This window comes from Pristiophorus japonicus, chromosome 5 (assembly GCF_044704955.1).
Source record: "Pristiophorus japonicus isolate sPriJap1 chromosome 5, sPriJap1.hap1, whole genome shotgun sequence".
Taxonomy (NCBI): domain Eukaryota; kingdom Metazoa; phylum Chordata; class Chondrichthyes; family Pristiophoridae; genus Pristiophorus; species Pristiophorus japonicus.
This window is the reverse complement of record NC_091981.1, coordinates 97,826,362-97,851,364: the sequence shown is the minus strand read 5'-3', so window position 1 is coordinate 97,851,364 and position 25,003 is coordinate 97,826,362. Positions and strand designations below refer to the sequence as shown.

Here is a 25,003-nt window from a genome sequence, read left to right as displayed (position 1 = left end):
TCAAGAATAATTTGAATCAGGAGGTTTCTCTATTCAGTTGGGATGCAAAATGTTTTTGGAAAAATTCCAGTTGAACAGTATTGAAAGAAATGATTAAAGACACAAAGGTTCAGGTGCCACACAGGATTCAGTCTTAAACCACAAACCATCAATAGGTGCTACCTCACAAAAGAATACAAATGGACATTTCTAAAAAAAAGCTTTAAGATGCTACCCTTGAACCACTATTGTCAGAAAGATGTTCAGAAAAGAGTCTTAAAAAGACAGTTAATGTTAAAACTCTAGAAGAAATGCTTCATGTCAATTAAATCAACCCATTCAGCGACAAGCAACAAAAAATAATTGCCCCATTAACTGGTAAGGTTGGCAGTGCTGCAGATCTTACACATACACATGATGCTGGAGAAAGGCACATCAGACATACAGGGAATAATGGCTTGAAAACAATCCACTTAGTTAAAATTGGGTGATATAATCTTGCATCCAAAGATGGAAAAAGCAATCATCACCTCCAGAAGAAAAGTCTTGCGTAGATGGTAGCAAATATATGTCATTTTGAAGGCTGATGAGAATGCTTGCACACAGAAATTTAAAAGTGAGAGATGTGTTGGCATATCCACTGGGGCTCCTGCTGTGGGCTTTAATTATGTTAGATGAATCTGAAGTCAGTCATTTCAAAAAAGTTACAAAGAAACCTCTGCCCTGCTGATGTCACTTCTAGAGCCATTTGTCTGCATAAATGAACGGACAAACCTTGGCCAAACGTTGAAAGTAGACCATAGAACATTTGGAGAATATTTAGCAGTCAATGCTCTATTGCTTGCCCTGCACAAAAGGATCAGGTGTTTGATCTGTATAGGGAAGAGTACATTATGAAACAGATGTAATAGAGGATTAGAAGCTGGATACAGTTCAGGAACATAGCCTTGTATCAAAAGTCTAACAATGAAGGAAGTTCCTAACAGGTAAAGTAAATTATTAACTTCTTCCTTGGAACCTGGAAGCAACCGAAGCTAAATGGGAAGGTTTTGTCGTTACCTGTGGAGATTACTTTTACAAGTACGAAGTTGCACTGAAGCAGATCTAAGGTTGCATTCACTCTACAAGCTTAGCATCGATGCAAAGTGGTTTTGGCTTTGTACCAACTTGTGTAATGCAAATTAGGCATTAAGATCCTCTTCCAGGCATTCTCATTCTGCTGCATCATCCCCGATTCCAGTCAAGGCTACATTTCAACTATATACTGTAATTGGTGCGAAGCAAGCTGGTGCTACTGTTAATAGTGTAAATGCACACAGGAGGAAGCAGATACCCAAATCTTCTTCCATACAACAGATGCATCCTGATCTGGCTATGAAGCAATAATAATTGCCTGAAGATACAGATGTCTTCCTCTTATGGTTGGCTTTCACTGCTAAGATTCTCTCTCAAATGTAACAGGAAAATGGGGCAAAAAAATTGCATAAATATATAGACATGAAAAAGGTTATCACCACAATATGGGCAGACATTTTATATCTATTTGTATTATATGAACTACAGTGGTTGCATACAATGAATATTGCTGCTAAATTATTTAAGATTTTCCAGCAGCTAGTGGCAATAGGGCTTAATTCCTCAGGTTTATGAGAAGTTCCAATCATTTACTTGCATCATGTATAGTTCCAAAGGTGGTAAGGATTAGTTAAAGTGCAAACTCAGTTGTACTAAGAATGACAATACTGGTTCCCCACCACGGATGGGCAGAAGGAAGGAAATGTAAAGAAAAGAGAGGAGAGAAAGGACAGCGAGCGCGAGAAAGGAGAGCGCGAAGAGAGAAAATAAAAGAGCACGAAAAAAACGGAGCGCGAAAAAAACGGAGCTCGAGAAAGAGAGCGAAAAAAGAAGAAAAAGAAAAAAAAAAGAGAAAAGAAACAGAAAATAGACTTGGATTTATATAGTGCCTTTTACGACCACCGAACGTCTCAAATGCTCCACAACCAATGAAGTACCCTTGGGGCCGGATTTTCGTCTTTTTTCGGTGAAAACGGTAGCGATACGTGAAACTTACCGTTTTCGCTGCGCTACCGTTTTTATGCCGAACTTTCACGTTTTACGTCTGAGGCAGGGAACGCAACGGTGAGGGGGGGCATTGAATGAGGATTCATGGCGTGAAAACATCAATTTTGCCAAATTTAGTCTGGAGCCGGGAGCACTGCGATTGAGGCCTTGGGAGGGGGAGGAAAAAAAATAGCAAAAAACATTCCAAAAACATTCATAAAACCCTTAGCTAGAAAATCACTGAAAAAGAATTAATAAAAACTTTAACTTACCTTTTTTGCAGGTTTTCATACTTACCTCTGCTGGCAGGGCTGCACCAACAAGTTTGACCTGTCAGCATTCTGGGCATGGCATACGGGTTTGAGAGAGAGACGAAAGTTGGACGCAAACGCAATCGGCATTGTTGCACGTCGGTGCACCTCTTCCCGGGGATACATCCCATCGCCGTCACAAACAGGTGCCCGAGGATCCTGTCCGGGCTTTGCAGCCGGGTTTTCACCGCGGAGAGTCAAATCACAGCGCAAACCCAGTCGCAAACTTCTCAAAACTCCAGTCCTTGGAGTGTAGTCACTGTTGTAATGTAGGAAACGTGGCAGCTAATTTGCGTACAAATAATGACCAGATAATCTGGGGTTTTTTAACGTTGATTGAGGGATAGCTATTGGCCAGGACACCGGAGATAACTCCCCTGCTGCTCTTCGAAATAGTGCCATGGCATCTTTTACGTCCACTTGAGAGAGCAGATGGGGCCTCGGTTTAACGTCTCAACTGAAAGACGACACCTCTGTTAGTGCAGTGCACCCTCATCACTACACTGGAGTGTTAGCCTAGGTTTTTTTTTGTGCTCAAATCCCTGGAGTGGAACTTATCCCACAACCTTCTGACTCAGAGGCAAACAAAATAGAAAAGGATTTAAGACTGTAGTAAGAGATGTGTATAGGCTGCTGGTAGCAGCTGTGAAGTGGCACAATGTATAAATGCACAGATTAGGCTAGCATGTCGTAAAGGCAGCGTTGTTTTAATGGGGGATTTTAACTTCCATAAAGATTGGGATAAGCAGACAAACTCAGGTCAGAAAGGTAGTGAATGTCTTGTGTATGCAGCATAGTTTTCTGCAACAATATGTCTTCAAAGGGGGCAGGCCATATTAGATTTAATAATGAGTAATGAGCCAGATTTAGTTAACAGCCTAATGGTGCATGAATATTTATTGAATAGTGACCATAATAGGATATAGAGTTGTTGTGTTTGAAAGGGAGAAACACGAAGCAACTACTGGGATTCTAGATTTAGATAAGGCTGGCTTCAATGTGATGAGGCAGAGACTGTCCATAAGTAAACTGGGAAAATCTGTTAATGGGTAAAACAATAGATGATCAGTGGGAGGTGTTCAAAAAACAGAATTTACCGAACCAGTTTATACACTACTTGCCAAAAATAACAGGAGGACAATATAAAACTAAAATAATGCAAAAATAGCACAGATCCTGGCAAATGGGAAAGATACAAAGAAAAACAAAGGGTCACAAAACAGATAGTAAGAGCTACAAAAAAGGAGTACGAAAATAAACTTGCAAGGGATATCAAAATCAACACTTTTTTTTAACAATTATACTAGGAAAAAGAGAGTGGTTACGAGCAATGTGAGGCCTTAAAAGCCTGATAAATGAATGTAAGAAAATGGAAAATTTGTTAAATAATTATTTTGTGTCAGTATTTACAGTCGAGGATGAGGATAGCATGCTAGACATCCCATGGAAACTAATATTGGTTCAGGAATGGGAACTCACCAAAATTAAACATAAGCAAATTAACAGTGATGGAGAAAATAATGGTACTAAAGTATGACAAATCCCCAGGTGGTTTTCATCCCAGGGTTTTAAAAGGAAGGTGAGAATTTTGAAGATGCCCTAACTATGATCTTTCAAGGTTCTCTCAATTCAGGAACCATTCCTTTAGATTGGAAAGTTGCACATGTCACTCCACTATTTAAGAAAGGTGAGAGAGGGAGACCAAGGAATTATAGACCAGTTAGCATAACATTTGTTGTCAGGAAATTACTAGAGTCTATAATTAAGAATGGAGTGTTTGAACACCTTGAACATTTTCAGTTGATCAGAGAGAAGCCAACATGGATTTGTCAAAGATAGGTCATGCCTGATGAACCTGATTTTAGTGACTGAAGTAATGGACAGTGGAATTTATATGGACTCCCAGAAGGCATTCGATAAAGTCCCTCATAAGAGAGCTAAAGTTGAAGCTCATGGAATAGAGGGCAAACTATTGACCTGGTTAGGAAATTGACCGAGCGGCAAGAGGCAGAAAGTAGGGTTAATGGGCAGGATGTGACTAGTGGCATCCCACAGGAACCTGTGTTGGTGCCTCAACTATTCACTGTATCTATTAACGACTTAGATGACAGGATAGAGAGCCACATGTCCAAGTTTGCCGATGACACAAAGATAGGTGACATTGTAAGCAGTGTAGCTGGAAGCATAAAATTACAGAGATATATTAGTAGATTAAGTGAATGGACAATGCTGTGGCAAATGAATTTCAATATATCCAAGTGTGAGGTCATCCACTTTGGACCTAAAAAGATAGATCAGAGTACTTTCTAAATGTTGAAAAGCTAGAAGCAGTGGAGCTCCAAAGAGATTTAGGCGTCCATGTACATAGATCATTAAAATGTCAAGACAGGTACAGAAAATAATCAAAAAGGTTAATGAAATGCTTGCCTTTATATCTAGAGGACTAGAAGTGATGATACAGCTATAGAAAGCACTGGTTAGACCACACATGGAGTGCTGTGTTCAGTTCTAGATACACACCTAAGGAAAAATATATTGATCTTAGAGGGAGTGAGGCATAGATTTACTAGAATAATACCTGGATTCCAAAGATTAAATTACAAGGAGATTACACAAACTAGGGTTGTATTCCCTGGAATTTAGAAGATTAAGCAGTAATTTGACCAAAGTTGTCAATATATTAAGGGGAACTGATAGGGTAGATAAAGATAAACTATTTATATAAGTTGGGGAATCTAGGACTAGGGGACATAGCCTAAAAATTAGAGCCAAACTTTTCAGGAGTTAAGTTAGGAAACACTTCTATACACAAAGGGTAGTAGAAATTCGGAACTCTCTCTTTCACAAATGGCAGTAGATGATGGATCAATTGTTAATTTTAAATCTGAGATTGATAGATTTCTGTTAACCAAAAGGTATTAAGGGATATGGGGCAAAGGTGGATATATGGAGTAAGGTCACAGATCAGCCATGATTTTATTGAATGACTGAACAGGCTCGAGAGGTTAAATGGCCTACTCCTGTTCCTACGGGCCAGATTTTGCTGGAGCGGGACATCTCATGGAATACTCCGGTAGTTAGACTTGTTCTTGCAAGTTTAGTTTTTTTTTTAAATTGTCCACAAAGTTTCTGGAAGTGCGGTGAGGGCAACAGGGTATATGGGAACTTGATGAACAATGGGACCAACAGTGTATCTCATTAACCAATGAGATTTAAAGAATTGAGAAATAAACAGAGAAGACTGAAATAGAGTGGCTGAATTCAATGTCAACATCAGGTATGGAAAGAGAAAGAAAGAAAGAAGGAAAGAAAGAAGGAAAGAAAGAAGGAAAGAAAGAAGGAAAGAAAGAAGGAAAGAAAGAAGGAAAGAAAGAAGGAAAGAAAGAAGGAAAGAAAGAAGGAAAGAAAGAAGGAAAGAAAGAAGGAAAGAAAGAAAGAAGGAAAGAAAGAAAGAAAGAAGGAAAGAAAGAAAGAAGGAAAGAAAGAAAGAAGGAAAGAAAGAAAGAAAGAAAGAAAGAAAGAAAGAAAGAAAGAAAGAAAGAAAGAAAGAAAGAAAGAAAGAAAGAAAGAAAGAAAGAAAGAAAGAAAGAAAGAAAGAAAGAAAGGAGAGAGAGAGAGGGAAAGATTGGAGAGAGAAAAATGAAAAGAAATTGACATTTTTAAAATCTCCTAAAACAATGTATAACCTGAAGGAATGAGAATCACACTTTAAAATCTGGTCCAATAAGTTTAGACAGGTGACAACAGTATTTGTCTGCAGTATACAAATGATATTTGAAAGTATAAATGTAATAAATTTGGTAAATTATAAGCATTATAGGAAAACCAAACGTGTGCCTTCATTTTGTTGTTTCATTTGTTCATATTTCATTGTCTCAGTTTTAGTGTAGACTAAAGCAACTTATAACAATGGAAAAAAGATTTCTCCATGCACTATAAGTAACAAAATTCTTAATCCACTCTTTATAAAGCAGGTTTATGGTTTTTTCCGCATAAGAAAAATTTCCTATTACAATCATGCTTAAAGGAGAGGCTCTGTACAATTAGCCAGTTAACGTTTAATAAAGTACTTCTTCAAAACCAAAAAGCTACAATTACTGGTTATTAAATAAAGGCATAAATTTGAGCCATACATCTTCTCAAAAGGGATTAGATTATGTCCCACAGGTGACATCAATAGGCTAAATTTCAGGCCGAGCCTCGCGAACCAGTGCCATCACCTGGACCTCGTAAACAAGAGTTGAAAGTAGAAATAGCCACCAAATGCTGATTGAAGGTTTCTGGTGCATCAAGCAATGGGTAAACCTTGGTAATTTTGTACTTCCAGCAATAAATATAAGACATATCATTTGCTGGAAGCCCGAGGTACTGATTTTATCAGTTGAGGGGGCTGGTAGGTAATCAGCAAGTTTCTTGAATGTGTTTGACTCAAAGCCACGAGACATCATGGGGTCCGGAGTCAATGTTCATGATTCTCAGGGCCACTCCCACTTGACTGCATACCGCAGTAGATGCTCCTCTGGAGGGCACTATGGCCTGTGGGACAGAATATACCCAGAAATGGTGATCACAGGATTCTGTGAACACAACTATATTAGGCTGTTGCTTGGCAGCTCTCCCAACTTAAGCGCTAGCTCCCAGATGTTAGGGAGGAGGAGTTTTCAGTCATCTAGACTGAGATTTTCTTTAGTTACAAGACTGATACGATGCCTTGGTCATTTCAATAATAAGAAATTTGGCACTTTATAGCAATTTGCTTACCTGAGCCACTTCAGAGGGCATTAAGAGTCAACCACATATGTTGGAGTCACAGTGTATGCCAGACCAATAGGGGTGCTCATCAATTCCATAATCATGAGGCTGCCATACCCATTTTAGTATACAGGGTACTATTAAACAGCAAAAGAGGGGGCTTACAAACAGGAAATTATGACATGCTCAGTGATCGACAGTCTTGCTGACTGTCAAAAAAAAAGTTTGCTGCTTTAAAGATGCAGCCCAATTTTTTTGATTTGAAGAAAAAGAAAAAACTGTTTCTCCCAAATACAGTCTTCTGATTGTAAATCAGATCCAGGGGGGTTCTCCGAGAGCAGCTGCCATCACAGTTCACCACATCCACTGTTCTCCTCTAACTCCAATCGACATCATTTTACAATTCTGCACTCTGCTTCAATCCCCATTTCACTAAACTGGCTGCCCCACTCACCTTCTGCTGTGCGTCACTCCACTTCCCAGCCCAGCACCCATTGTGCTCTGCTTTCCAGCTTGGAATAGGTCCACGCTAAAATATACAGCTGCACACCAGACCCCAGATTAACCATGAGCAACACCACAGGAGATCAGTTAGTACATTTTGTAATTAAATTCAATAAATATGTTTTGTTATTCTATAAAATCATCTTAGTTGTGGATGTGGTGCAGGGCACTATGCCATATGAAAGCAATAACTATGTCTTGTTTACTTCTTTCCTTATTCAGGGAGGTTATCTGCTGATCAAAAATAAATTGTCACAGATATCAAAAACTTCAAAAACATTTGTAAATCAGACTTATGAACATCAGTTTGTTCAACTGTGCAAGAACACTGTAGAGATTTAAAATAGACAACATTAAACCCAGATCACTTTACTGTGAGATGCAGGACCATTCTCTTGGTACTTGACCAAGTCTGACTATGAAATATGGGACTGTTCACTTTGCCCTACAATTAAGGTTACTGTAGGGCACTTCAAAATAACCCAAAAAGAAAAAATAAATAAAATAACTCATGACTTGTTGCTCTGCATATCTGGTAGGTCATGTCAAATCAAACAGGTGTCAAAATTCTGTAATGTTGATGAAAAACTATTTAGGAAAGTTCCATCTGAAAAACTGCATTCAAAACACTTTTTGGTAATTCTGCAGCTGTGAACTATTCTGGATTTCTTCCAGTATTTTTCTGAATGCTTCCTTTGATCAAAATTTTTGCTTCTTTACCAGCTCAATCTTAATGAACATACTCGCATTTCTTCAATAAAATTATTTCTGTACAACCAATTTCTATGAAATACCTTATAAACAGCCTTATTCAAAACAGCATTCAGCAGTAGAAAAAAAAAGTAAACAAAAACAGTTTAGTCATTGCTTTCACGTGGCATGGTACCCTGCACCACATCCACAAACAGTAAGAAAACAAAAATCAAGTATCAGATTGAGGTGTTTTGTGGGTTGTTGAGCTGAGTAGGAGGTTTGCAGCAACAACCCACATGTTCTTTTCCAGTTATTTTATCAGTGGTTTCTTTAAAATGTCCCAATAATTGCATCAACAATCTCAACACCTGCACATTTTTTCTAGCTTCTCCCTCATGCGTGCCTCCCCCACACCCCACACCCCCCACCCCCCACCATCTCACACACACACACACACACATGTGCATCCTCCAACCAGCTCATTGATATCAACATTCACACCCACTCCTCCTTTCCACAAAACCACCACTGCTTTTTTAAAAATCTTTAAGGCAAGTTGATTGCACTTAATTGTTCTAGTAAATGCCAGGTTGTTTACTGTTCAGTTGGTATGAACAGTCTGAAAGAGAATTTGATACTTGTGGGAAACAAGATAAAATTAGCTCATTGAATTAAAGCCCATATTCAGCATTATGTTGATAATGCATTGAGATTTAATTCCAAATATAAATGAACATTCAGAAGACATAGTATAAAATCTTCAATATTAACAGTGCTAGCTTACTATTATGCATAGCAAATAATGTGGTAGAATGCAAGCATTTAATAAAATGTTTCCTAAAGATACTTACAGTTTTTGACACTGCCTTAGACAGGAGCACACTGCAGACTGCACAACAGTCAGAGATGAACGCAGTGCAGATTGTGCGATAATCCATTTAACTCAATACGGAACATCAGGTATAGCATGAGATCACTGTGATGGAAGCAGAGCTCAGTCCTGCTTCCACACAGGTTGCTCAAACCATAAAATCAATATAGGGTAGATTTTCTTCTCTGGGTGCCCGATCAGTCACAACACGCCTGCATTTTAAAAATGGGAGCATCTAGAACGCAACTGCAAGCCTTTCAGGTCTGTAACTCCATATCAGGCTTCCTGGCTGTGGATGGAGATTGGAGGCTAGAAGGCCCTGAGTTTCATCAAAACATCCTGGGGATTTCCTAAAGAAGTAATTTTTGACTAGCACCTTTTTGTCATCGGTCTGCCTCTGGTCAACAGGGGTCCAGGACAGACCATAGTGCCAGGTTTAAATGGCTTGCCAGACATCAAAATGAGGCGAGAGGCTGGGAACATCCCATCCCAACTCAAACGAGGAGGCTCCACGAATATCCCCATCCTCAATGATGGCGGAGTGAACGTGCAAGTGCAAAAGACATGGCTGCACCCAGCTTCAGTCAGAAGTGCCGAGTGGATGATCCATATTGGCCTCCTCCTGAGGTCCCCACCATCACAGAAGCCAGTCTTCAGCCAATCAGATTCACTCCATGTGATATCAAGCAGTGGTGAGCGCACTAGATACAGCAAAGGCTATGGGCCACGACAACATTCCGGCTGTCGTGCTGAAGACTTGTGCTCCAGAACTAGCCGCTCTTCCAGCCAAGCTGTTCCAGTACAGCTACAACACTGGCATCGACTCCACAAAAAGCAGACAAATCCAATCTGGGCAATTACCACCCCATCAGTCTACCACAATCATCAGCAAAGTGATGGAAGGTGTCAACAGTGCTATCAAGTGGCACTTACTAACCAATAACTTGCTCACCGATCCTCAGTTTGGGTTCTGCCAGGACCACTCAGCTCCAGACCTCATTACAGCCTTGGTCCAAACATGGACAAAAAAAGCTGAATTCCAGGAGGAGAGGAGTGTGACTGCCCTTGACACCAAGGCAGCATTTGACAGAGTGTGGCATCAAGGAGCCCTAGTAAAATTGAAGTCAATGGGAATCAGGGAAAAACTCTCCAATGGCTGGTGTCATACCTAGCACAAAGGAAGATGGTTGTGGTTGTTGGAGGTCAATCATTTTAGTCCCAGGACATCACTGCAGGAGTTCCTCAGGGAAGTGTCCTAGGCCCAACCACCTTCAGCTGCTTCATAATGACCTTCCCTCCATCATAAGGTCAGAAGTGCGGATGTTCGTTGATGACTGCACATTGTTCAGTTCCATTCGCAACTCCTCAGAAAATGAACCAGGCCATGCCTGCGCATGCAGCAAGACCTGGACGACAGTCAGGCTTGGGCTGATAAGTGGCAAATGTCAGGCAATGACGATCTCCAACAAGCGAGAGTCTAACCACCTACCCTTGATATTCAACTGCATTACCATCGCCGAATTCCCCACCATCAACATCCTGGGGGTCACCATTGACCAGAAACTTAACTGGACCAGCCACATAAGTTCTGTGGCTACAAGAGCTGGTCAGAGGCTAGGTATTCTGCAGCGAATGTCTCACCTTCTGACTCCCCAAAGCCTCTCCACCATCTACAGGGCACAAGTCAGGAGTGTGATGCAATACCCTCCACTTGCCTGAATGAGTGCAGCTTTTACCATCCAGGAAAAAGCAGCTCGCTTGATTGGCTCCCCATCCACCACCTTAAACATTCACTCCCTCCACTACCGGCGCAACATGGCTGCAATGTGTACCATCGACAATATGCACTGTAGCAATTTGCCATGGATTCTTTGGCAGCACCCCCCAAATCCGCAATCTCTACCACCTAGAAGGACAAGGGCAGCAGGCGCATGGGAGCACCATCACCTACAAGTTCTCATTCCAAGCTACACACCATCCTGACTTGGAAGTATCATACCTAGCACAAAGGAAGATGGTTGTGGTTGTTAGAGGTCAATCATCCCAGTCCCAGAACATGCTGCAGGAGTCCCTCAGGGCATTATCGTAGGCCCAACCATCTTCAGCTGCTTCATAATGAACTTCGCTTGCACGTATACACTTGAAAAGGTAACATTTACAGGGCTATGAGGAAAAAAACAAATTTGTAATTCTTTCAGGCACATTGGGCAAAAGGCCTACTTCTGTGCTGTATTATTCTATGATTCTATGATTATGGACCATTCCAAATAATTAAAGAAAGCAGGAGATGGACACAGAGCAGTTTTTCTACAATATAGTCACCTGTCCACTGATTAAATCAAAATGCTAGGATATAATCAGCTGCTATGAGCATATTGCAGAATACTGCTCTTTTATCTGTTAAATCTAGAAAAATTTGAATGAAGGGATTTAAGGGGAAAAAGTCCTGGAACTCCCTCCCTAACAGCACTGTGGGAGTACCTTCACCACAAGAATTGCAGCGGTTCAAGAAGGCAGCTCACCACCATCTTCTCAAGGGCAATTAGGGATGGGCAATAAATGCTGGTCTTGGCAGTGACACCCACATTCCGGAACGAATTTTACAAAATTATACAAATTCTCTCTTTTCTATGAAATCTTAGATGGGACAATATATTATGAGACTAAATATGCTGTAAACTTTGTTTGAAAGGAATTTGTGTTGGGAGCAAATTAAAGCAATACACAAATATGGTTTAGAAATATGTACATTTATTTGGGGTTGAAATAAGCAGTTTCTCAGAGGATATGTATTACATATTATATCCATCAGGATTTCTCTCCTGGCACAAAGTTCATCAAGAGTTGTTCTCTGGTACAAGTTATTTGAGTTGAATGTCAAAAGCAAATGTGAAATCTGTCACGATTGGAAGGCTACATTTCACACTTTACAACCTGAAAAGGAAAGCTGATCGATAATAAATTGCCCGTCAAGGGAGAAGGACTGCTTTGATCTAGGGTGGCAAAAGCCTGCATGAACAACTTGGCTTTCCCCAGTTCCCTTGTTTCATTAGGTACCACATGATGATGTTGAGGTGAAACTCTATGGAGCAGAAGTACGTCAACATCACATTCTCCGAACATTCAGTCAAAGGATTCATAAAAGGACTTGAAGATTTTGAACACTATCATTTTAACCATTTAAAGCTCCATACAAGTTAAGCCTTGTATTGTGGCATATCTTCCATATGGCTGTTGCTTCAAAATAGTGTAAATGATGTGATCATTGGTGTTAGGCTTACCAGAAAGGATAGGAATGCATGGTGGTTAACCCATGCAATACCTCAGTAAAAGAGTAATTGTTACTCCTGTGGCAAACTACTCCCATTCATGGTACCCATAAATACTTCAGATCATAGACAGGAGTCTGCCCGTGAAATTTGCATTTTGCCAGGTACACAAATAGAGAGCTTGAATTGTATCTGCACCATTCTGCTCAATTTGCACCTTCCACACATCACAACTGATCATGTGCTCTGCCCAATTTATTTGATTTCCCTCAGAGATGTTGATAACTGTAAAGTAAAACTCCAAGAAAATAAAGCAATGATAAATATATTTATGGACATCCTCCTCTCTATGCAGCTTTACTGAAACTCCAGCATCTCTTCATCTACAAATATTTGGGAGGGATAAGAATTACTGCCCTACACCAACAAAAATCTTTAATTCTAAAGTGGTTTCCAAAGATCACACTAACAAGGGAAGGGGACAAAATCTTGTCTAATGACACATTGTAGTAAAAATGGAAAGTCATCGACCCAAAACATTAACTGTTTCTCTCCCTCTCTCTACAGATGTTGCCTGACCTGCTGAGTATTTCCAGCATTTTCTGTTTTTATTTCAGATTTCAAACACCCTCATGTAACAGGTTATATGAAAATCTATTATATTCAAAAAGTCAAGAAAGCACATTAATTTGCAATATTCTATTTTGAATAAGTACAGATAATTCTTTACAGCTGTACCTAAAATAAGATGTTAAATCTATACTGCTGCTTTTAGTTTTTCTTTCAAATAGTAAAGAACATCAGAGAACCATTTGCTTTTACTTAAACTTACAAAGATTTTTCTAAACTAAATTCCATTTAAAAACATAAAAAGATAAAATTGGATTGGGAATAACTTGGAATCAAGAATAATCAGTTTTCTCCCTCACACACCAAATACAGTGGGAAACCTGCACTTATACAGTTGAAAAGGTAACATTTACAGGGCCAGGAGGAAAGAAACAAATTGGTAGTTCTTTCAGGTATATTGGGCAAAAGGCCTTCTTCTGTGTTGTATTATTCTATGATTCAATGATTATGGACCATTCCAAATAATTAAAAGAAAGCAGGAGATGGACACAACAGTTTTTCTACCTGTCCACTGATTAAATCAAAACAGTAGGATATCAGTGGACATGAGTATATTGCAGAAAACTGCTCTTTTATCTGTTAAATCTAGAAAAATTTGAATGAAGGGATTTAAGGGGAAAAAATATAAATCTCAGAGGCTCCAATTATAAAAGTAGCTTCTTAATCAGCAACATTCCAGCTGTTTAAAAATGACCTCTTCACACCAATGAATACAAGGTCTAATGCTCTATTAGGCCATAAATCCCAACATTCTTTGGAATAACTTTTTTTTCACTTGGAATTTAAAAACTTTTAATGGTTTGAATTTAGTATATCTACATATTTCTAGTAAAAAAAAAAACACACAGTGGGGGGAAAAAAAAAGAGTGATAATTGTTTATTCTACTTGTAACTGTCATTTCTAGGTTATTAGATCTTCCTTATGAAATAAATAGCAAGTCCTCATTGCAGTCAAATAATTGAACTACAAATGCAATTTGGACAGATAACAGTTAACAATACTAGTACGGCATAAATTTGTAATATATTTAAGTCACTGTGCTACAACCTTTAAATTGCTGCAAGAGCAATTAACCACCTTAAATGAATGATATTTCTAATATTTCAACTAAAAGCTCAAAAAAAAGACTACATTTACAAATAATAAAAATTATCATTTTGTTCTTGCGTATCATCCCACTTATTCTTAATTGACAATCTGTAACTTTACACTTTCATTTCTGTTGTAAGTATTGATGCCAGTTGATTATGCCTGTTCAACTGATTTGTGGCAATCATTCAGAACTCGAGTATTAGTAGTCGAACAATCAGATTATTTGATACTGCAGTACGTACAGTTTCAAGTGGTTGCCACCGAGCTATGGCTTAAATAGTATTTACCACACCATTCTAACACTACCTGCAGTAAAATTAATGATGAGGTTAAATATAGCAAGGCATTGCAGTTTACAAAATAAATATTTACTTGCACACCAACTTAGAAGAAAATTATTTTTTAAACATTCTAGGTAAAAATTTTGGTCACTGAAATGTTCCAATGGAAAAAATATACTCATATTTAATGCAATCGTCTCCTTAAAATCAACACAAAAAAAACTGAAGACATGTTCAATCTAGTTAATTCAGAATGGACATAACTAATAAGCATATGCAAGATTTCCATGATTTATCTGATTGTTCTGCTTAAACATGTTCTAGTAAAGGTGGGCTGGAATTGGAAAAGGCTTGACCAGATGCCTTTCCTTCATCCCAAAAAAATAAAATTATTTTGCCAAGATCTGGGAGTAAAATAGCATTTTACAGTAAGATTGAAGTAAAACAATTCACATTTTTTAATATACATAAAGGAATTTGTTTAAAAAACCTCAGGTAAGTATCTATCTGAAAACCTCAGAATTTTTTGCCGTAACATAAATGCTATCCAAGCTTAAACTCACCACAGTGAGTTGGTGCATTAAATCATTGTGTCTTGGAATAGCATGGTTCCATGGATTGTGAAGCTGTGATCATAGTTAGAATCGTCATAAGGCAGAAATCCCGGCCTCCCCGGGTCCGTAACGAGTGTGTACAGACCCGGGAAGGCATCGCAAAAGCCGGTTTTCGGTGTGCATGCGCCATAAACTGGCTTTTCCAATCGGTCAAGCTCTGGCTTGACAGATCCTCCATATTCCCACAGCCAGGACATTCGCATGGGCAAGATTGCGATATTTACCCATCTCTTGCCCAGAAAATCTCCTTAAAACTCTTGCGCCTAGTAAAAGCCTCCTACTTAAGAGTTCCCATTATGATTGAGAAAATACTTTACCTCGATTGGCTGCCTAGTGCCATGTGACTCCAGCTCCAGCATATATCCGTCCAGGCATGCACGCGCTCCAATGCACAGGGAGAGGAGCCCTCAGGACCGGAATCGCTGGAGGGCACAGCAGGAAAAGGAGGTACGCAGCTTTTTAACCATTTTCTGTCGAGTGCCCGCAGGAAGCAGAGGAGCGGGATTTCAGCCATAAACCTACAACACAGGAGGCCATTCAGCCCCTCGTGCCTGTGCTAGCTCTTTGAAACAGCGGGTGTGCTTAGTGCCACACACCCGCTTTTTGTACATAACCCTGCAAGTTCTTCATCCTCAACTACCTATCCAACTTTCTTTTAAAATTATTTAATAAATCAGGTTTCACCACCTTTTCAGGTACAGCGTTCCAGATCCCGACAACTCCGAGTGAAAAACTTTTCTCCTCCTCTCCCGTCTAGATCTTTTTCCAATGATTTAAAATTTTTGATCTTTGGTTATTGACCCACTCACTTGAGGGAATAGCTTTTCTCCATCTGCTCCATCAAAACTTATCTTGAAACTTAAGTCACCTCTTAACCATCTCTGTTCCAAGGAGCACAGTCCTAACTTGTTGCACCAAAGGAGATGTAGAGAGTGGAGACTAGGGAGGAAACGGATTTGTATAGGAGAGAGAAGTAGATAGATATTGCAGACAACTATCACATAATTAGCAGCTAACTCGAACATTGAATAGTCAAAAGCCTGGCCACCTGTCTGCCGTGGGAACTGGGGACTAGTAGCATGGCAAGTAGATAAAGGATATGGGCAGGGGGTGTAGACAGGCTGCGGGGGGGGGCGGGGGGGGGCGGTGATAGAAGATTTTCACACAATCTGTGCTCAAGATTATCGGTTCAATAAGAAGCAATTACCTCAAACCCGTTTTATTTTATATCCCCCACTTTATGGGGTCAGTGCACACCTCTTTGGTGTCTGCTGTACAGCACTAATCAAAATGAATACACACACACACACACACACACACAGCAACTTGATAGATGCTGTTTAATAATAGTTTTTACCCCTCTTTCAAGTTGAAGGAAATCACAATACAAACCATGCAAAACAACTGAAAGTAATGGTACTTACTGGCTGACGATGTTTGTAAGAAAAAAATCAGAAAGCTGTTGTAGTCATATAGGATCTGTGCACTAGTGCCTTGAATGCTTGTACAGTAGTTTTTTCAAATGATCAAGCATTCATGTCAGCAATACAGATAAACTACAAAAATGAAACACCTGGCCAAACCTTTTCCCTTATAAAACTTAACAAGGGGACATCAGTGCAATCAATAGCCTGGATTGTGGCTTTGTTCGTTTGAAAACATTACTTTAAAGAAAAACGTGTTTCCTATGTTACAACAGTGACTACACTTCAAAAGTAATTAATTGACTGTAACATGCTTTGGGACGTCCCGAGGTAGTGAAAAGCTTTATATATGCAGGTCTTATTGTATTTCTAACATACCAATTATTCACTCAAACTCGAAGCCAATTCTAATTCAATTTAAACAGTACTTACAATTATGTAAATATTTACACTTGGTATTTCAAAGCAGTTTTGCTCATAAATTAATCTAAAAGGAAATATAACTAAGTAAATTCTCATTTGCAATTGCTAATGATGCAACATAGAAACTGACCATCTATAATTGTTTTCTAAGATTTAACTGAAAGATCAATTATTGAAATCATACATGCAAAAAATGCAATATCCCAATGTATCGTGATTACAACAACAGAATTGACTCATCAGAATTTTACTTTGAATTCATCCTTTGCAATACACTATGGTCATATATAAACAAGATCTCAGAAAGATCTGGTGTGGACAGATGTCTAGATGTGGGAGGGAGAGGACACAAATATTTATACAAGGGAGGTGGTGGGGTGGGGGGAGAGAAAGGGAAAGAAACAACAACAATCCCCAAAGCACCATATGTTGTTGAGCAAAGTAATACCCAGAACCAGACATAATACTGGCTTAACGGTAAATACAAGTGATTAAAATGAAGTCAATAGCTGTATTAAATACAAGTGTTTTGTTCACAATCTTAATAATTTTAAATAAGTGTATTTCCATTAGAGGAAGACCAATATAAACTTTAAGATGCCCTGTCTTATTAAACAGATGGAAATGTATTACAGCAAGATTCTGTCAGAAGTGTACTCAACCACTACTAACAATTTTTTTTTACAGATAGTGTCAATTGTTGATAACTAGGTTACACAAAACTGCTCACTTACTGTAATCGCTTGAAAACTACCATCCAGACTATCCCACAGACACTTGTAGATCAGCCAAAGCTTTCTTGAAATGTAAACAGTTCTGTCAGGCTCTGTTATATCACTTCATGCTGACTACATACAAATAAACAAGACCAAACTTGTACATATAATGAATTAGGTCATCACTCCAACTTTCACACTTTGCGCATCAATCTTGCACATGGAATAGCTGTCTGCTGTTGGTTTGGAGTGGTTCGCTATGATTTATATTACTTCGATAAATAAATGCAAACCTAAAAAACCTGTCAATGTAAACAGTAGAGGAATTTTTGTTTAGGCAAATAGGAATGGATTCTATAGCTTTTGAACGTTTTTACAAGAATAACATAAAATTTTGGAAGGATGGCAGTGAGCCATGTGATTACAATGTAGACTGAAGAAACAACGTAAACTAAAGATCCAAGAGAACTATTTATTTTTGGCACAAGTATGGCTGAATAAAGTCATACAAGAGGAAGAACTGCATTTATGTAGGAATGTAAACATAAAAACAGATACAGCCACATGGCTTGTAAGACACTTACAAACCCCCACACCAGGTGAAAGTAAATATAAAACGTGGCCAGGCAAACGATACTTAGGTGAATGTAAAGCCAGCACATATATGTAGTAGGCAGATATGAAGATGATGAAAGTGGGCAGTAAGAGAAACGGAGAGCCAAACATTTTAGTGTGTAGGTAGGTACGTGGGTGATGCAAGTGGGCAGTAAACTGACCACCACACATACTTATTTGCAGGTAGAGGAAAAGTCGTGCAGATGATGCACGTGGGCAGATAGGTAAGTGGGTAGGTGGTTGGGCAGGTAGGTAGGTGGGGGTGGGCAGACAGACAAAGGTTAAGGCTGACGGTCTCGCAAACACACACATAGTGGGTGGGTGGGTCGGTGGGTGGATGCTGGTCACTTTTACCTACCCAGTCGCCGTTGGCGCGGATCCAGTCGGCGAGGCTGTTGTCCAGGTAAGCGGTCATCCAGGCGGCGATGTTATCGACAAGCGATGCCATGTCCCTCCTCTTGACGCTTTCCACACACAGGGTGCCCCCGAACACGAAAAAAGCCACCACCCGGCCCCAGTTGACTCCGTCGTGGAACAGCTCCTCGGCCACTGCCTCGAAGCGCCCGCGGGCTGTGTCCGGCTCGAAGCGCATCTGCAGCGCGATGTCGGCGAACTCCTGCTGGTACTGGCGCTCGAAGCTGTCGCCCACCTCCCTCAGGACGCGGTGCGCTTTCTCTGAGGCGGGGGCGGCCCGGGGCCGGCGGGGGCTGCTCCCGCTGCCGGGTGTCGGGGAGCCGCCAGCAGAGTCCAGGGGCTCCTCCCACACATAGCCCTGCCGGGAAAGGCGGTAATACAGGTAATGGCAAACCAACTCGCGGCTGCTGTACGACATGTTCGACCCGGGGAGAGGGGGGGATTACGATGTTATTTCAAATTAAAATTTTAAAATCTTATCTCACAACCAACAGCAACATATCCTTCGAAATCCACTTTATTGGAGAGCAACTGTTTTTTTCCCTCAGGTGTCAACTTCGCTACTTTCCGTCTCTTCGATCTTATTTAAAGGTGTTTTATTCCTCCTTTTGCAAGCTCCTTTTAAGATTAGATTCTTTTCAATCTTCTTCCAAAGAAAATTTGCTCTTGCTCAAACTGCTCCTGATTTTTATTTCCACCTTCCTCCACTGGGATAGTAAATTCCGTCTTGGTTGGCTGCAAATTGCTCTTCTGGTTTTAAACACACATTTTTCTCAAACCATGTACTGTCGGATTTTGTGAAACTCTCTCCACAGTAGGAGACTGAGCCCAGTAGATGTAGTTGCGAGATGTTCAGCTCCCTCCGCTGAAGGAAAGAGGAATTGGGTTCTTTCCCTCTCTGGTTGCGAGGGGGCGAACCTGGGCTTTCCCGGCCGGATTTCAGCCGCGCTCTTGAACCGCTGTGTAGATGGAGCGGGACCGTTGTAATCTCGGACAGCCGCCGAGCGAGCGCTAATCGCAGCCCCGGGCTGCTGTGGGGCGGGCTGCCTTCAGTGAGCGGCGGGGGATCAGGGGCAGGGTCTGCTCCACTTCCCCAAGATATGATCACCGGTCGTCAGTTTGTAAAGCAACGCCAATCCAGCCGGAGAGCTCGTGTACTTTCCCGCCGGAGCCTTGATTTTCGCTTCTTAAATCCTCTGCAAAACGCGGATCGCTGCCCCCCGACTCCTGAAAATCCGGAAGAGAAGGTGTGTCCTGCGGATCCCAGTCACTCACAGAGCGGGCTGCAGTCAGCGAGAGGAGCCGCTGGATTACACGCTCCGCTCCTCCGCCCAGCTCGGCTCGGCTCCACTGGCCAGTGCTTCACCCCTCTCCAGATTCTGCACAAATCTCTCTCATTTTCGCTCTCTGCACTTCAGTTTCTTCTCCAAAAGGCACGTAATTTCCTGTACGTCATCGTGTCGCTGCAGAATGTTCATTCACTAAAATTTCTTTCAGTAAAAGGGTGGGAGGCGCCGAATACGCGGCAACATCAGTTCGACCTCCCTCTATGCCTTGGCAGTGCTGGCGGAGGACGCAGTCCAATTCACATCGAGCATTGACTGCAAAGCTTGAGCGCTCAGATGAGCAAGTTAAGAACATGTGTTTCTTGTTGGAAAGAAAGGAAAAAGATTTGTGTATGTGATTCACAAATTCATCATTCATTTCGTGGCGGGGTAGAGGTTATGCGAGCAAGAATAGCACTAGCAGATTACATACTCGATTATTACTCGCCAATAGTACGTTACAGGCTCGCCTTCGTTGCAAGGACTCTGATTATAAACTGCTAGATTATGAACATGGTCAGCGGACTACTCTAAATTAATTTCTGTATACGATTTCAAAATATAAGTTTAGTATTTTTCTTACAATTAATCAACAGGGGTGCTGAATGCAGTTGCACAGAAGATCATTTAATATGCATAAAAGAGCAATAAGGTGGGATGGCAGTGAGCCTAAAGGTTCAGTTCTATATCCCACTCGTTATATTCTCAGTAAATAATCTATTCCGTACATTATATAGATAGGTGTAAGGGAAAGGAGTTACCAGATTAATCAAATCAGATAATATAAATCACGTAAATACCTGACTGCCATCTGAACCCAGAGACTTGTATTCGACAACTGATGTTAGCCTTCAGTCTACTGAAATCGTATTACCGCATCAATCTGGACCATCAAAGGCTTCCTGTCTTTGCGTGTTGTGGTGTCCCTTGGACCAATCAGATTACCGGACCAGACAACAGACCCAGGACTATTGTCCATTCACCAATCATATCCCAGTACTTTGGCCAATTAGATGTTTGAGAATCCCCACCCGTCAACAAGAGAGAGAAACATCTCATTCATATAAATCCATTATCAAATAGCCATGAGGCCAACCTATTGTATTTTTTTTGGGGGGGGGCTATAATTTACCGGTTCATGCATTATTAGTATATATTGTACTCGGGATAACACACGTCAGCCTATAGGTCCAAGACATCAACACAGTCCAGACTATCATTCTATACCCATAATATATTGAAAAATCTGACCTGCCTCTCTACAAACGCTTAAGTTTTCTTGTCACATTGTGTTAGTTTGTGGTTAAAATGTTCCCATTATAAATTTCAATGTCCACTCGTATAAAGGAAACTGCCTATGTAAAGTGTCACACTCTAATTGCAGCCTCCCACAAGTGGTGATGTTCTAGTGCTTCAGTCTTGCATCGCTCAACTCTTCAGCCTGTGCTGCAAAGAAAATCCTCTGCTCTAACCAACTATGTTTGCCAAACTGTCATAAGTTTTGCAATTTAATTCTAAATAATATAAAATCAAAATATAGAAAAATAAGGATAAAATGTATGACTTTAAAATGAGGACTGAATTATGTCTGTATGCCTTGGTCTCATCATCCCCTGCCCTCTAATCCCACGTCTCCTGAAGAGTATAATTGGTCATGATTCCCCATGTGCAATGCCATGGGATATTGTCTAGCATTAATATGATATATATACTTCACTTGAAGAAGAATACAATATTATTTCATTTTCAGCAAAAAAAAATTGTCAGCAGCAGTTTTCCTAGCCAATATCTCTCACTCAAATCTTATGATTTAAATTTAAATTAGGTCATTTGAATTGCAGTAATATCAGATTTTATTTCACTGTGTGTTCCAATTAAATAAAATACCCCCATCTTTCCAAGACACAAATCTAATCCCTGTTTTTGAGGAAAAAACAACACTCAAAATGTACTTTCTACAGAGATAACTCCTGTGATCACTGACATGAGTCAGAGCTCTTTAACGAATGGCCCAGAAACGTGATGTTTTTCAGTATAAACTTAACTGAGTAATTACTGTCTGTGAAACAAGCAGTAGTTATTATTTAGCAAACTAGTACTACAATTGTATTGCGATTATATAAACCTTTCTTCCAGTCATTCTGAGTTTTAGTTACATTTACCATTCAATTTTGCTATGTTAACACTCATGATGTAATGCAAGCACTGGTCACTATATGGCACTGCTGAGCCCGTTTCTGAAGACCATTCCCCAACTCCATCACTTTCTTTATTTATATATAGATATAGATATATTAAAATTTATATCCACTAACTGATTGTGGACAACACCACAGGTATTTTAATAGTGTTTTTGTGATAGGCCTGCATCCAATCTGCAGGAAGTTCAACCCACAGATAAATTGGTCGGCGCATTTTTTTAGGCCGATTCATATTGAAATGAGACCTGGGCTCATTTCAGACCCAGACTCCTAAATTCATTTTCTCTAGTCGGAGCTTGCGATGTACAAGCTCCGGGTGGCACTTCCAGATTTAGAGCGGCCTAACTAGCAGTCCTTGGAGGGATCGCTGGAGAAACTTGGAATGTTCTTTAGTACTTTGTAGAGTCAGAAGGAGCAGGAGTGCTTGTCCTGGCTCCACAAACCAACTGCGGGCCACTACCTAGTTATCTCCTTCCCTCCGACTTGCATCCGGATCTTGAGGCAAGCTGAAATCCATAAGCCTCTGACAGTTGAGCTGCATCGGGGTGCCCGCAGCTCACCTGATTCATAAGATTACATAGGATATACGACACAGAAACAGGCCTTCGGCCCAACCAGTTCATGCTGGCGTTTATGCTCCAGTCGAGCCTCCTCCCTTCTTTCCTCATCTAATCTATCCACATAACCCTCTATTCCCCTCATATGCTTGTCTAGTATCTCCTTAAATGCATCTATACTATTCGCTTCAACCACTCCCTGTGGTAGCGAGTTTCACATTCTCACCACTCTTTGGGTAACAAATTTTCTTCTGAATTCCCTATTGGATTTCTTGGTGACTATCTTATATTGATGGCCTCTAGTTATGCTCTTCCTCTCAAGTGGAAACATTCTCTCTGTAACCATTTTCATAATTTTAAAGATTTTTATTAGGTCACCCTTGAGCCATGTAAGAAATCATGAATCCAAAGAAATTGCGAATTATAAAAGAATTAATGGCTTTATAAAATAGAAACTTGTGTCAGCTCAGCAGGCAGAGAGAGCTAAGATCAAGACAGTAATACAGGCCTTCAAGGCCTGACTATGGTGATAAGGGATTTAGCAAGCAGCCTCAAAGATAAATAAGTTGTCCCTTGATAGGGCAACAAGACATTCGGACAGAAATAAGGAAGAAAATGACCTCATAGGTACCCTTTCCCCTATGATTGGACAATTGAATGGGTAAAAAATGATTGATGCAAGGTATCCACCGGCCCACTGAAATAAGATATAAAAATGGGCAATCGAGAGAGAGAAACAGGCAGACTGAGGAGAGCGTTTACTCAAGGTGGACCTCATGCTGGCTTCGACCTAATGCCTCCATCAGCTCGGGATCAGTTCAGAGACACTGTTCTGCCTCAACATCTGTCCGTTCCGTTCCAGGGCTGTAGATCGTTCTCATCTGTCACGGGTTGTATGTCTACCATATCTATCTTAATCACGTGTTGTATCTGATTATGCTTATAACTACCGCCTTTCAATAAAACACCTTACAACTCCTAAGACCCTTTGGATAATTTGTGTGTGACCTGTGATCCAAATCTTACAGCCTTCTTTTTTCAAGACAAAAGAGACCCAGCCTGTTCATCCTTTCCTGATATATATATATATATATACCCTCGCATTTCTGGTATCATCCTTGTAAATCTTCTCTGCATACTCTCCAGTGCCTCTAAATCCTTTTTAGAACATGGTGACCAGAACTGTATGCAGTACTCAAGTGTGGTCTAATCAAGGTTCGATACAGGTTTAGCATAACTTCCCTACTTTTCATTTCTATACCTCTAGAAATAAACCCTAGTGCTTGGATCGCTTTTTATGGCCTTTCTAACCTGTGTCACACCTTTTATCGATTTGTGTATTTGTACTCCGAGATCCCTTTGTTCCTCTACCCCACCTAGACTCTCACACTCGAAGTAATAAGTGACTTCCCTATTCTTCCCAACAAAATGTAATACCTCACATTTATCTGTATTGAACTTCATTTGCCAATTATATGCCCATTTTGCAAGTTTATTCATGTCCTCCTGTAATTTGTTGCAGTCCTCCTCAGTATTGATTATCGCTCCTAATTCGGTGTCATCCCCAAATTTGGAAATTATGTTTTTGATTCTAAAGTCTAAATCGTTAATATAAATTGTGAACATCAGTGGTCCCAGCACTGATCCTTGTGGATAACCACTACCCACCTTCTGCCACTGCAAATAACTATCATTTACCCTAACTAGCTGGTTTCTGTCTTGAAGCCAACTAGCCAACGAGTCTAGTCCCTAGACTCCGCATTCTGTGACCTTGTTCATCAGTCTATTATGGGGTATCTTACCGAAGGCCTTTTGGAAAATATAGATAAATGACATCTACTGCATTACCATTGTCTATTCTCTCTGATACCTCTTCAAAAAATTCAATGAGGTTAGACAAGCAAGACTTTCACTTTTGAAATCCATGCTGACTATTCGTTATTATATTTTTGGTTGCTGGATGTTGTTCTATTTTCTCCTTTAGTAGAAATTCCATTATTTTCCTATGACCGATGCTAAGCTGAATGGTCTATAATTCCCTGGACATGTTCTATCCCCCTTCTTAAATACGGGTATTATGTTAGCTATCCACCAGTCCTCTGGCACTACACCTTTTTCTAACAAATTATTAAATATGCGTAGTAAGACCTCTGCTATCTCTTCCCTTGCTTCTTTTAAAATGTGTTGATGCAATCCATCCGGACCATTATGATGAGGGCCGAGAAGAAATTTACTTCCGTCCTTGGACCTCTCCGTTCTGGGGTGCCGTC

At 40.3% G+C, this 25,003-nt stretch overlaps 1 protein-coding gene across 1 annotated transcript in view; it reads right to left on the bottom strand.

Annotated features, from left to right (window-relative positions):
• The window catches only part of bcl2b (BCL2 apoptosis regulator b), a 163,512-nt gene extending 143,247 nt beyond the window's left edge, over positions 1-20,265 (bottom strand). The window contains exon 1 of the mRNA XM_070880796.1: positions 18,595-20,265. Coding sequence (XP_070736897.1) covers positions 18,595-19,068 — 474 coding nt within the window. The 5' untranslated portion in view covers positions 19,069-20,265. The remainder of the gene's footprint in view (positions 1-18,594) is intronic.
• Positions 20,266-25,003: the final 4,738 nt, after the last annotated feature.